Genomic DNA, 14,507 nt, shown 5'->3' on the forward strand with positions numbered 1-14,507 from the left:
CAACAGGCATCTGTACACTTGTGCACCTACCTGCATCCAACTTGACAACACAAGTATGCCGAGGTTGCGTAGATTAGCATTGAAACGCGGAGGGGTTGAGTAGTGTTCTCGCGAAACAACATCCACCCATAGAGAGCCTGTGATTATTTCTTAAAATAGTTCTTGCTTGTTGGAAAAGCAGCTAAGGTTGCCACTACCTTCACGAATCTGCTGTTTTGAAGGGCTCTGATATAAAAAGAAATTGAATAAAAATCTGATTAACTGCTACAAAGGGCTTCATTTGAAGCTTTGGCCTTGTGTCTTAGCAACAATAAAAGTAACATTCCAGAGATGCTATACCGCTGGCAAAGAGCCTATAAGCACACCCTTGGGAGACCAAATTGTAATAGTTATCAAATGCACATATACAGTATACATACTGTAGCCTAATGACTGAGAAGGGACTTCAGAGAAATGCCAAGTAGAGTATGGATAAAGGCATAACAGAAGATTGTAATTTATGGGCCGTTTGTTTAGAGGTTTGTTTGTTTTCACACATTACAACACTGATTAGGTTCCATATGCACTCAAAGCACTCTGCATATGGACAGAGTGATCCCTGAGGACCACTACCTGCAACCCTGGCCTCACTCATCCCATCTCTCGACATGTCATGGAGTGCACTCCTACCTGCATCATCCAGGATGAATTTAAACGCAGACCGTAACCAGGGCCACTGACGCACTCTGGGAAAATACATGCATACTTTTACCATGCTTATGACGTTAACTCCTGTTGACACTTAGACAATCATGCATACTTCCCTCTCCGATAAACACCTGAAACAACAATTCGTCTGAGAAATAGAAATGGACATTTGAGCCAAGCTAGAGTCTAAACAAGCAATACTGTGAAATTAAACTAGGTATAAAAGCAGCAAAGATTGATCTGAGCGATGTCTAGATAGTTTGTCTGTGTATAGAGCAGTGTTATAAAAGATAAAACATCCATTACGCATGCTATTGGTGGTTGCATGAGTACACAGCTTATGGCCATGGTAACAGGAGTGGGTTTGTCTACACATGCATGTTTCTGGCTCTAAACGCCCATATATTCTGTTTAATAATACTCCATCTACATGCATGCACACCCACCACACACAAGCCGCTCTCTTTTAGTGCAGGGATACACTCCTAGAAACAAGCCCAAAATGGTACTTTACACTAATTATACGGCTTGATAAAAGGCTGGGTGTTCCTGAGCTAAACATGTTTTATCATCATGCTAATGGAACATTTTGGAGAGCATTTCTACACCTTTAAAAAGCCATATTCGATATCCCTATCACACGCACACACACTCATTATCCCTCCAACACAAACACCACAAATAAACAGCCCAATCATTATTCCCGCTTCACTTGTCAAAAGCCGGCTCACGGCTGAATTTTCTGTCATTAAAAAAGCATTAATGAGGATGATTAAAATGAGTGTGATGAGAGGCTGGGACAGGGACATGAATCTCACTCCTGTGCTCAATGCCAAAAGGAACTCTCTTGGCTTTTGGCTCTGAGTGGGTGCATGTTTTGTGTTTATCACGCTGCAAATGTTTTTTTTGCTTTTCTTTTATACTTTGTACCATTGCTAGAGTGTGTAAATGGGAAGATTTGTTCCATGATCTAATGTCTTTGGAGCCCTAACATGTGTTGTATATTCTCAGCTCAACAGAAACAATCGATTTGTGGAGATTTAAGGTGCAAACCTGAGATATAATACTTGCTGCAAAACAGTATTGAATGTATGAGATAAATAAGTAAGTATATGAGAAAGTTTCCCATCAATCTGCTTACTAACCATTTCCATGTTTATGCAAGAAAGATTCCAATCGTTTCCGGAATTGTCCCCATTATAATAGGTTTCCTCTGAGTCTGACAAGTGTTGAGTTTGTTATTTGCAAAACATAATCTATCATTCAACTCAGCCAGTGGACAACAGCTGGAGGCATGCCGCCTGCTCTCCCTGTGCCATTACTGCCGCTGTACGTTCAATGACGACAATGTAGGAATTACTTTTTGATTTACTAAGGACGCAAGCGTAAACAAATAAACAGTTTGCACTGGTAAACTTTATTTTGAAATATTAAATGATATAATATATTCCTGCTAGAGTCAGACTTTACAACCACCATGGCCTCCTGATAGACCACCACACATATGGTGTATGAGTAAAAGGAAGCCTTGCAACTTTTGAAGATGTATTGTTATTTTTGATTTGACAGTATGTCCACTGTAGTGGACCTGTGAAAAGACAGCCACACTTAAAAGATACAATACATGACATATTGTGCTTATAGTGTGATATTAATACAAGAATACACACCACTTTATGATCATTATTTCACTGGCTGCTATTTCTTAGTGGGACTTATCAGCTACTGTAACAAAATAAAATAACTGTGTAATATATACTTTTACTTTCACTTCTGTTACCTGGCTGCTATCACACTACATTCTACACTCATTATTTTGTAAATACTGTAACTGTTCTTATTGTTGTCCACATGGAAGGTACTTTGTAAATTATCATTTCTATCTCTAATATTTGATGCATGCCTCTTAATTCATATGTTGCCTCTTCACTTTCGCGGCAACCATGTAAATGTCCCCTCTGTTGGACCAATAGAGGTCTTCTGATTAAGGGGAAGTTGGCGACTGACAGAGTTGGTAATAAATCAGTACCTTAGTACCTAAACCATTTAAGCAATACGTCTCATTTAGATTCTTAAGCTCTCTCAGACAAACAATCTAAACACACAGTTCACTTATTGGAATTTTACACAAAAAAGGAAGATGTTCAGGCGGTGGTCTTTGTCCCGAGTGCTCTCTAGTTCAGTGCTGGGTTCTGTTAGGTCAGATGTGTGTAAATCATAGCGGCCCTCTAGGTGTACATACTCACTAGATCAATAGACACAAGAGTGGGAAATCAACACTGCTTGTTTAAAGGGTGAACCCGGGCCAATGCCGAGGCCCAGGGTACCTACCCAGGGTACTTGGTATTCAAACAGAGAGGGAGAGAAATAGATATCTAGCTAAGGGCATCAGAAACGTGTGGGTGAGGCTACTGGTGCGGGGGGGAAAGGGTGTCGGAGCGCATGTAGAGCCACTGGGAGAATACCTCTTTTGGTTTATTCAATGTAAGCTAATTAGAGGCAAATCAAGTTGCAAACACACGAGGTGCCAACAAGTGTTCGGGAGTTTTCAATTTCAAGTCAGTGGTTCTTACCTTTTTACCAATGATCTTCTTCCTCAGGAACTCCCGGGCCTCGAACATGTAGGGGATGTCGTAGAGCGGACGGAAACGTTTGTCTTTGTCCTTGTTCTTCTCCTGAGGGGGGAGGATAGAGGACAAATAGGGGAGTGGAAGTAGAAAAAGAGAGAGAAAATAAAGATTATTCATAAAGATGCGTGGCTTAACATTTTGGCTGCAGTTTCAGAAGTGTTGGAAGCATGCATAAAAAACACAAATACAACCCTCGCCTCACACATACAGACGTAAACACACAGATCCACACACAGCCCTATGACAGCGAGGATGTGGACATTTCCCTCAACCACTCTTGCTGTCAATACTGACTGGCCGCAGAGCAGACAAATAAAATGAATCAAAGTACACTGTTACCAAGGACACAGATTCAAACATCCGAGCCAAAGACACTTTGTGTTAAAGTGATGCACAAAGGCGAGCTAACACCATGTGCACACACACACACCGTGCATACACAGATGTAGCCACGCGCACACTGGCACAGCTGCAGACAAAAACTTCCCTCAATACGCTCACCCACTCTCTGACAGGAGCGGGCCACAAATAGATCCCATTTGCATTTTCAAAAAGGAGGCTGAGGTTTTGCGTTGCTCCCAGTTTAAAGACACACACGCAAACACACACGCGGTGACAGGTGCCGTTTTTGTAGGGGCGGGATACAATATAATAATACAGCAAACGACAATGACGCAGTGGGGAAATAAACGACAGGCGCCAACAGGACGAACGAGGCTATGAATGACAATACCAGTGTGCTCGCCAGCCCTGCCCCTCCCACACTCCTCCATTACCGCCATCATTATCTGCCACACAAACACGAGTAACACTCTTCCAAGAGAACACACACGGTGGGATTAATTCCTCTTCTCTTCAATAGTTTCCATTCATTTTTAATGCCTCTCCAGTTGTTCAGAGCCGCCAGGTGTGGCACACAGCTGGGCTGATGGATGTGGGGGGAACACATGGGGAGCGCAGTGTGTGAGAGCATTTGTTTGTATGTTCGAGCATTAAGGTGTTTAAGATAAATCTGGTGGCAACAAGCTCTGTCGGTGTCAAACGTAAATTCCCAATTGTCCCATGACGATTTTTCCTTCTAAATGAGCGTTAATATTTTGAGTAAGTCTTAACATGCATGCTGGATTTGGCCATGGTAAAGTAGCTCTGCAAGCTGCCAAACTCACCAGCCAGTTCCTTTAACCTTGGCAGGAATGTAATAACCTTTGCGTTTAATAGCTTTCCATCTTTCTTTTCTTTCTCCTTCCCTGCCATCATTCTGCACTTTCACGAGCGGAGTCAGCACAGCACGGAGCCTCGGAGGTGAGTTAATCTCACACATGGCCAGCGGAAATCCCCCACCGCTCAGCCAAGAGCCGATGTCCTCCATTTTGTGTCAGTCGGGGCTTATTGTCAGGGTCTTTCATCCCTACAAAGTCAGTTGCGGTGGGATGATGGGGCCTTTTTAGGAGCACTGGCGGCCAGGATTCCTGCATGTTGTGCCTGAGCTGCGGACTTAACCGTCCACTGCTGGGGATGAGGATAACTTTCACCAACCTGGCACTGCCCGGATGAAACCCTTCCTTTGGACCATATAATCTTAATGGCATTCATTAGTACAGTTCCCAGACACACGGGATGATGGTGCGTTTGCATCCTGAGGGGCTTTTACAAACAAAGTCATAGAATAATCATGGTAGTACTCCATTTTAAAGGCCATTACTTGTCAGAACAACGGGATAACCTGAACGGATGGAGAGTAAAGAATGAGCCAAAGAGGAGAGGGAAAAATCATTTTAACTAATAAGCTGTTTCACGCTGGAAAGGCAGCCATGTCACTGAGGGGGAAGAGTGTAAATGTCAATACTCTATGCCAATTAGGCACAAGGAGCGGAGAAGCAGACAAGCAGGACAATAGGTATTTCTCCATCATTGAATAGGTCTTGGGGAAATGGAGCGAGTGACAACAAGGTGAAAGAGTCAGACAACAAGAAAAGGAGACCACGAGAGGAAATATTACAACTAAACATAGGCAGACATGGGAATCAATGATGCCAATTGATTGCCCGATATTTCACAATGGGCCTTGTGTGCTTTTTGTTGAAGCTCCAATAGGGTCACTTTCCCTACAGTTATGAATGAATGCACTGCACAACAAAAAGTACACAAAGAGGTTCTAAATTGACAGGTATATGAGTCAATTTCAACCTCACTCAAGACTGATATAACCAGACATTACCATTATTAAATAACTCAGACAAAGTGTGTGCACACTGTCCTTAAAACTATTTTTTTGCAGTTGCAGGAAGGTTACAGAGAGAGGAGAGAGTTGCTGCCATGTCTCAACCGTGACCCAATAACAACAGTTTGCTCTCTCTACCCTCGGGGGGAGTTCTGTTCTATTTGGGGTAAATTCCCCTTCGTTCCAAATTACCAGCTAAAGCTCAGGAATCATCTTTGACTATTGCATAGGCATGACGCTAGCTGGATTGTACAGTGTCGCAGGGCTGCAGGGGCCGGGGCTGTGAATGTGTGGATGCTGCTGCTGCTGCTGGAAGCCTTTGCAGCTCCTGGAACTTTAAGGGTAAAATCATGACTCAGGAGCATGTCATGCCTCCTGATGTGCAGCGGTAGAGTTGGGAGAGTGTACAGTATTGGAACTTGGATTTACATCTGCATTTAACTGTGTGTTCTTTTGTCTGTAACCTACGTATATTTTTGAGACACTGCAGTGTGTGTGTGTGTGTGTGTGTGTGTGTGTGTGTGTGTGTGTGTGTGTGTGTGTGTGTGTGTGTGTGTGTGTGTGTGTGTGTGTGTGTGTGTGTGTGTGTGTGTGTGTCAGACAGAGTGGACATTATGTTTTGATTAAGCAGTGCACTAGAAGCCTCAGACAAACAGTTTTACATTTACTACTGTACGCCTAACAACATAACTCAATCGTGCATGCATAAACATTGAATGGATGCAGAGGGCTGAGGCTGAGAGAGGGAGAGAAAGTCAGAAAGAGAGACAGAAGGCATACACTACCAGGAGCAAGAGCATGAAGGAAGAGCTGGTTATGGTACTACAATACAAAATCTAATTTATCTAATCGAATAACCTTACATTCACAGCATTACAAATAAGTCATTACTGAAACGACTGGAACTGATCCCACAGTAGACTATAGAGGGAACCTGGGATTTCATAATGAAATTACCTGTAGCACCATAATGACAAACAGACACTCAATTCATCATTAGCTGCTTCCAGGCTGGTGCAGGTACATTTACTGGGACAGGCCATATACTGATTGTGCACTCATGAATAATAATGGCTTGGAAATGAAAAGGGGGGTTAGGCAGTGAGTAAAGCTGCGATTCAATATGTTGCCTTCCTAATTTTGGACCCAGACAGACGGTCAGACGGGGCCTGCAGACAGACAGTGATGCCGTATTGGAGTATCTGCAATGCTGTCTGCTAAAAAACCTCTGAATAGATGTAACTATTGATATCACAGATGGAATTTGCTCAGCTTACACTGCATAACAGACTAACCAGTTCAAATTAATTTCATATGGTGTTTTTACCTTTGTGCTTGTGATAAAGCCTCTCAAATGCAACCTTAATATGATCTTTTATCCCTTATATAGCTTCCTCCCACAAGCAAGTCCTTGTTTTTCCAGCAGTGTCAGCCCTGCAGTTAGGCAAGAATGATCCACCCAGTAGTGAGGAGAGATACTGGGTACCAATCTGCCTCGCCACAGCCAATCAGGCACGAGTGAATCACAAAGGGAGAGACCCTCCTCTCGTGTTGTTCTCCTCCCACACTTGAGGTCAAAGCATGCTATGCCAGGATAGGGGCACGCTGAGAGCACACACGGTCAGACGTGGGATTAGAAGGATGGGGACATAAGTGTGGAGGGAAGGAGGGGGAAAAAAACAAAGCGAGGGGATGAATCGAGAAGCCACAAGTCACAATTTCAGAGTAGCGAGCAGATGGGACCGTCTGTTTAAAGACTGGCTTTTGTCAAACTGTACCCCATCATTTATCACATTTTGATCAAGTATTCCATTTCAAAGAGCTTATTACTACGGTGACATTTGCATGCTGATTCTGTTCTGAAGTGTTAATGGGATTCGACACAAAAATGATCTTGAGATTGAACCAAAATTCCATTATTCTCCAAAGCCTTGGTAAAAGTAAATGTATTTCCACATGTTGTTTTGTTGCCTAGTTATCTTCCTACCGGTCCGACTTGCACTTAGTTCCCAGATGTTATTGTTCTTTTTGTTGGGCATGGAGTCAATTATTTATTTCACAGCATTCGGCTTTTTTGCTTTACTCCTAGCCTCCTGTGCTACAGTAACAGCATTACAACAAGTTTTTTATTTCCATATTCTACCGCCTTTGTTTAAGACCTTGATGTCTCGAATGCAATTGCAGATTTGGAATTGAATTCATTGTCATGTAAAGACACAAGTAACCAAAACATACTACTGCATAGCAACTGCTCAAAAATGCAGCTGTGCAACCATATATATTCATGTTGACAATATGTAGTCATTTGTTTTGTGACATGCCTTCCAGACACATCTACACACTCTGAAGTACTTCATAGTTATGAAGATGTGAGAATTGTCAAATTCTGCCTACATACTTTGTCAGACTTTTCCAACCTGTGCAGTATTTACAAAAATGCTAATAAGTGTGCAGTGTTCCAGGATAAAAATAAGTCTAATAAATGTGAAAGTAAAAAATAAGACAGACAGAAGAAAAGCTGAGGGGGAAAGACGCAGGGAGATATACAGGTGGGTTAAGGTAGCTAGTAGCAGTAGACAAGAGGGGACACACACACACACACACACACACACACACACACACACACACACACACACACACACACACACACACACACACACACAAACACACACACACACACACACACACACACACACACACACACACACACACACACACACACACACACACACACACACACACACACACACACACACACACCAGGAGTAGGCAGGGCAGTAGCTTGGGGATGAGCCAGTCATGTTGTTGCCTTATATAAGGACAGTGAGTTGACCTCTCCATGTGCTCCATCAGCACTGTCCTTAACCCTACTTAAACCACACAAGCACACAGATGCATTACGATGCAAGAAACACACACACAAACACTCGAGACAAGGCTAGAGCAACTCACACAAATGGATCCAAACACGTTTATCGTGAGTGTGTGGGTGTTACAGTGAGTCACTGAGTGGCATTGACATCTCTACTCGTGTTTACGCTGGGTTTCTCGTGCTGCCCATGAGAGCAAAACAAATAAAAGGGGTTGAAGAAAAAGAGGGAACAGGATGAGTAGAAGAAAAAGCTGACTCCAACTCCCAAGCTCAAAATAACTCACATCTGAAGAGGTGCCACAGCAGTAACACTGGGGAACAAAATGAGAAGAGAGGAAGTTCTACGTTTTACTGTAGGCACACGCCATTGGTCCGCCAATCTGCCAGTCTGACTACAATTAGTATGGTCACGAGAGAGGGGGTGGGGTGTGTTTGGTGTTAGGGGACTAAAGGAAGCAGAGGAGATGGCGGAAGGAGAGAGGATGGCAGGAACGGTCACAGTTTTTCCACATAGCCTCACTTCCCCCCAAACAGTACACACTCAGACACACACACACACGTGCAGACAAATGGCCTTGCTTGCAGAATGCAGGGTCACCCAGTGCAGACGCATGCAGCGAGACAGTGATAATAATAACAACTGGCACAAGAGAATCCCTAAAGACCTCTAGAGAATGCAACACACACACAGTTGTCACAATACCACATTTCTGAGTTTTTGTTCTCTCTGGAGAATGCCTTGTTTCATACACGGGCTACAGAGCTAGCCTGCGCACATCTGGAGTGTCTCTGTATACGCATGCATCACATGTGTGTGAAACCCATGTTTGTGCACATGCTGATGCCAATTTCCAAGATGCTTCCTGACATTGGCTAACGCAGCTTAACCAAGCATTTCCCTATGTGTGTGTGCATGTGTGAGCTGTGCTGCAAACCGTGACGCTGTCTTTGTGTCTGTCTGCTGCATTGTAAGCAAGAAGCAAGTGCGCTCGTGACAGTGTTAGCCAACATGATGTCAGAGTGTGTAGAGCGTGTGGCTGAGAGATACCTGCTGTGACCTCTGAGGTAGGAAACATCCCGCAGCTTACAACCTCTCAAAAATCAGTTTGTGCCTCTCCCATGTGTTTCTCTTTGTTGGAGACAGCATAACCCCACAGCTGTTAGCCATGGTTGGCAAGTGTTTCTTCTTTACAAATACTTTGGAGGTGCTAAACGATACATTTCATTGCCTTTAAAAATAGTTCAACCGACAGTAACGACAGTAAGTATTAAGAGTTGCAAAGATTAGAAAGGCTTCCAATAATATAATGTGAACTACTATATCTTCATATGTAATGGAGCGTAGACAGGGCATGAAATGAGGTTTCCCTGCTCGCCTAAGGTAACAGCTCACTTGCTTAATTTAGTGATCGGACACAAGTCCAGCTGGCAAATGAAACTGGACATTAAATTCCATGCATGACCATAAAACAATGACTAAATTGACCCTTCGTCCGGACCAAGCAATCAGGGATTCATTTTTAAACGTGGGCTGTTTTTTAAGATGTTTTTGAAATGGGTTGTACAAGTAGCGATTAAGTTTAATGACTTTATTAGTGTGTAGTTGTGTGTGTAACATAAGCAGGTGTAAGGTAGAGTAAGAGTATGTGTGTGTGATGATGAGTATGACATTTGGAAGGACCTAGCAGTAAATATGAGTAAAGTTTAAGCTTTTTGTCTGTGGTTAAAGCAACAACTCCTCAAGACTAATAGCCTGTCGCCAGCTCCTGGCGTCCTATTGGGATCCCTATCAACAATGGCAGTTTGGAAAATCAATCCCAAATTCATCAAAATCAGTCTACCGGGAGCACAAATATTGCCAATTGCTGAACTTCAAACTGACATTTTAGATCCTAGAATTGTCCGAAATGGATTCTGCATCTTCAATTACCCCCAAAACCAACCCAAAATTGTCTAAATCCGCCAAGCCATGTTTTAATTATTGTCTACAAAAGGCTATAATGCTAATTAATGTTAACGCAATTTATGCAAATTGTGCAATTGTCCAACACATGCAAGTTAGCATCTGTCAGTTTCTATGTGCTGGGGACACGTACTATACATTTATATGGTAAAACTTTGGAGTACTGGGGTATTGGGGTCAACATTTCCAGGTTCACCGCGCTGGCAACCAGACTACAGAGCGAAATATGTGTTTGTGCAACCTGCTGATTCACATGGAGGGGTTTAGCCCTGAAGTTATATATATCAGAGACATTTCAGTGCTTCTCTGCTGGCTTCCTTTATTCTACCTTACACTACATGGGCTCATCAAAGCTGCAGTAAACCCATCACAACTCTGCATTGCTGCCATAGCGACAACACTCAAAGCTGGGCCAACAGCATTACAGACATCCAGGCAAGCAGGCAGCCTTTTACGGACGGGAATAACTAGCTAACAAACAGCACCAGCAGCTGCACTGTAAACAACTCTTATCAAAACATGAAATGCCGCAACATATTTCAGTAAAAAGAGTGAAAAAGAAAAAGAATGTCCTCTTGCAGTCTCAAAAAGGTCTCTCTTGCCTTAAAGAAAGCACTGGGTATGACTTGATTGTTTAACATGTCCTAATTAAATGAGAAAAGCACGAGTAGTTTTGATGACATGATTTCACTGCAGTATTAGATTTGCATTTCCCTTTTAGCTTGATACTATGTTAATAATGCACCAGTGAAAAAGCTAGATTAAAGTGTTACCAATAACAAAGTCAATGTGAACATGATCTTCCAAGTCCATGATGGATGTTACATTATGGTTACAGGGCTCATAATAACATATCCAGATGCCGGCACATTTAACTGTGCTAGCCAAGGGAACTGGCACCCAGACAGATTTTGATAAATATTCAGGTTATTTACATGAACATCCCACACACATCCAAACAAGAGCAATTAAATATGCATGAAGAGCAAGAAATAGCGATACAACACTGAGCCAATATAACACCAATTCCGATAGACACAAACATTCACATCTGGGCTCCCTCTCCCGGGCTCCCTGTAACATACACCAGTGTAATGAAGCACAAAACACATACTGCTGAAGCATCTGGTGCAGGGCGACAGACAGAAAGCAGACGGGCACTGAGAGACAGACAGATGGAATAATACGAGGGGAGAGAGTGGGAATACAGAAAAGTAGTATGAAAAACAAAAAAAGGGAATCTAAGAAAAGAGTAGGAAGGGGAAAGCTATGAAATACGAGGAACAGGAACAAGGGCAGGGAAACAAAGTGGAGGGAGATGTTTTTGCCCACAAGCTTGTTACAACCGCAGAGAGCTAAGGAGGATAAAACACACAGGAAGGGCAGCGGTGCAGGTCAACCATCTGACCACGGCTTGTACTGCACACCCAGAGGGGGGGGGACAGCAGGAGGACGTGACTGTGGAGGGAGGAGGGAGGCAGGAAGGAGGGAGGGAGAGATACAAAGCAGTCTCTTAATAATGCGAGGCCGTAACGACACCAGGGGAGAGAGGGAGGGAGAGGTTAGAGTATAAAAAACCTAGAAAACAGTAAAGAGGAAAAAGATAGCAAAGAGTGCACCATAAACTGAAGAGACATGCAGGAAGGGGAGTCAATAAAAACAAAAGCAATCAAAACAGAAGTGCTGTTGACATTCCGTATTTGGACTTTTACAGCTGTTTCCTACACCGAAGAACAACAACCTCTTTGAACGAGGAAATGCAAGACTTGCTCTTAAAAGGGTATTAGAGTAAACACTTGACTAGAGGAATGGTGTCAGACAGACGTGTTAAACAAACAGAGAAGAGGCTTTTATTCGAGCTCTTTGACAAAAAGAACAAGCACTACTGTTTTGAACTTTCTAATTAATGGGAGTGACATTTTAAGACATTTTGAGTCTGTTATTTAGAGAGTTATAGCATTTGAGAGGACTCAGACACCAAGGGTAATTGAGAAATGAAAATTGATTACTTCTCTTTTTCAAAGTTCCTACAGCTAAAGGCAAGGGAAATTTAAGACTTTCTAAATGCCACACCAAAGCAATTTAAGACCAATTTGATGAGCCCGCTATCACGATCAGCAAGACGTTAATGATAGAGGGCATTTAGTAAATCATTGTTTTATCAAAATAGACAAAATGATTGAGTTCCCAGAAGGAAATGTCACAAGAAGATCATTTGTATAAAGCTACTTTCACGTCCTAGAATTATGAAGACAGTTCAATGATTACTTAAGGCCTTTCAATACCAGTAAGGCCTAATTCTAACAATAATTAACAAGTTTTCTTCTTAGCAATCAGCGAGAAACATGTTTTTCAAAATTGAATACATGGTGTTTTTGGAAGAATGGGAACATAATCAGAGCTGGGGAGTAGACTTCTGTGTCTAAATGTTATTACATACAAGCAGTTTTACATAAGTGAGTGCAAAATGATGTGGATTAATATACATCTCCACTGTGTATGTAAGCATGTGAACGTTTTCACCGTCTTGAAGTGCTTCTGAGAAAAAGGATGGGAGTGTGGAGGGGAAAGGAAGAAGAAAAAAAAATCAATGTGCCTCGCTCTCTGCAGTGCTGCAACCACTGGGTGTGTGCAAGTGTCTCTGTCTCACTGTTTGCATGTGGCCCAACAGAGGGGCGCCACCAAGTGGTCAAAATGATTCCCACGGTCATTTAGGGGGAGACGAGACTAATGTGTGAGGGAAGAGAAGATGGCATGAGATGGAAAGAGATGAATAGATATTAAGAGACATGTAAACAGCTTGTGTTTAACTTTAAATGAAAATAAATCAACTCTGTCAAGACATCAGGGGCTTGAGTGGTCTCTGTGAGCTTCTGATGAAGTGGCTGACCCCACACTTTCACATGAACACATGCATTACACTAAAGTAGCCACTCACACACATAGAAACAGGCAGACTGACAGACAAGTGTTTTTGTACCTCTCCCTCAATTCTGGGGGGCCGAATGCTGGACAGGTGGATGGTCTTGAGTTCTCCAGAGTTGAGCTTCACCACCATGGCATCAGCGTTGAGCACCTGCATCACCTATAGGGACAGATAAAGAGAGCAATTTAGTTATATAAATACAGAAGGGACAAAAAGGCAGGGCACCTTAAGAATTCATGTAAGGGTCCAAAACACATGTTAATCCCTCAGGAGAAAACTAAAACAGATGCAGAGACTGGCATTGTATTTTTAGTGAGTGAGTGAGCAGACGGACTGAAAGAAAGATGGGAAGTGAAGGAGCAGGTAAAGGATAAATGGAGAGGAAGAGATCTATTCAAAAAGGCGGAAGCGGAGTGACAGTGCAGATCGTGCGCTGTCACGAGCGGGTGACACTGAAAGCGAGGTAAGAGAGAGTGATCCTTGAGTGACTGAGTGAGTAAGCGGGCTAAGTCATCCCAGAAGGCCAGCGAGGTCTGGAGGACAGCGCGAGGACGTTTGGCTATCCGGAGGATTGGCACCGGGAGGGGGGGAGGGGGGAGACGGAGTGCACGAGAAACAGCTTTAGAAACACAAACATCCTGTTGAAGATGGAGCGCTGGAGCGTCACACAGCCCTCTGCACAACAACTGGCGGGCAGCATTTGGTTCTGGAGACCTTTACTAGTGTAACTGCAAAGACACAGACTCCTTTAGGTTTGGCATTTAAATGCGATTTCTCAAGCAACCACAATTTATAGCAAGAAGGAGAAAAAGGATATTCAAAGCTACTCCTGAATTGTATTGTATTTGAATGTATGCATTCAGTTAGTGGGAATGCTGTTAACAGCATTCCCACTAACTGTTCTTCTACGGACAATATTTTATTATTATTCCGCCGGGTTATTTTGTCCCTCTTCTCCTCCCACATTGAACATCTCAGAAACTCCGTTCAAACATCAAAACGTTCAGCTCGGTCGGGAATCGATTGCTATTACTTTTCTCATTCATAACTTTCATAATTCCAGAGATACATCCCATAATACACTACATTTTTAACATTGAAGTCAATGGAGGAAATCGTCAGACTTCAACAAATCTTCATGCGACTTCAACTGCTAACTGTTCATTCATACTTTCACTCAGAAACCTCATTCCAACTTTTAAATGTTA

General features: G+C 42.8%; 1 protein-coding gene across 1 annotated transcript in view; it reads right to left on the reverse strand.

Annotated features, from left to right (window-relative positions):
* snd1 (staphylococcal nuclease and tudor domain containing 1) overlaps positions 1-13,471 on the reverse strand; it is a 156,228-nt gene extending 142,757 nt beyond the window's left edge. The window contains exons 1-2 of the mRNA XM_010773155.1: positions 13,354-13,471; positions 3,261-3,362 (exon numbers count right to left, since the gene is read on the reverse strand). Coding sequence (XP_010771457.1) covers positions 3,261-3,362; positions 13,354-13,455 — 204 coding nt within the window. The 5' untranslated portion in view covers positions 13,456-13,471. The remainder of the gene's footprint in view (positions 1-3,260; positions 3,363-13,353) is intronic.
* Between the last annotated feature and the right edge of the window lie 1,036 nt (positions 13,472-14,507).

The sequence above is a fragment of the Notothenia coriiceps genome, unplaced genomic scaffold (assembly GCF_000735185.1).
Source record: "Notothenia coriiceps isolate Sejong01 unplaced genomic scaffold, NC01 NC01_scaffold00012138, whole genome shotgun sequence".
In the NCBI taxonomy this organism is placed as follows: Eukaryota; Metazoa; Chordata; class Actinopteri; order Perciformes; family Nototheniidae; genus Notothenia; species Notothenia coriiceps.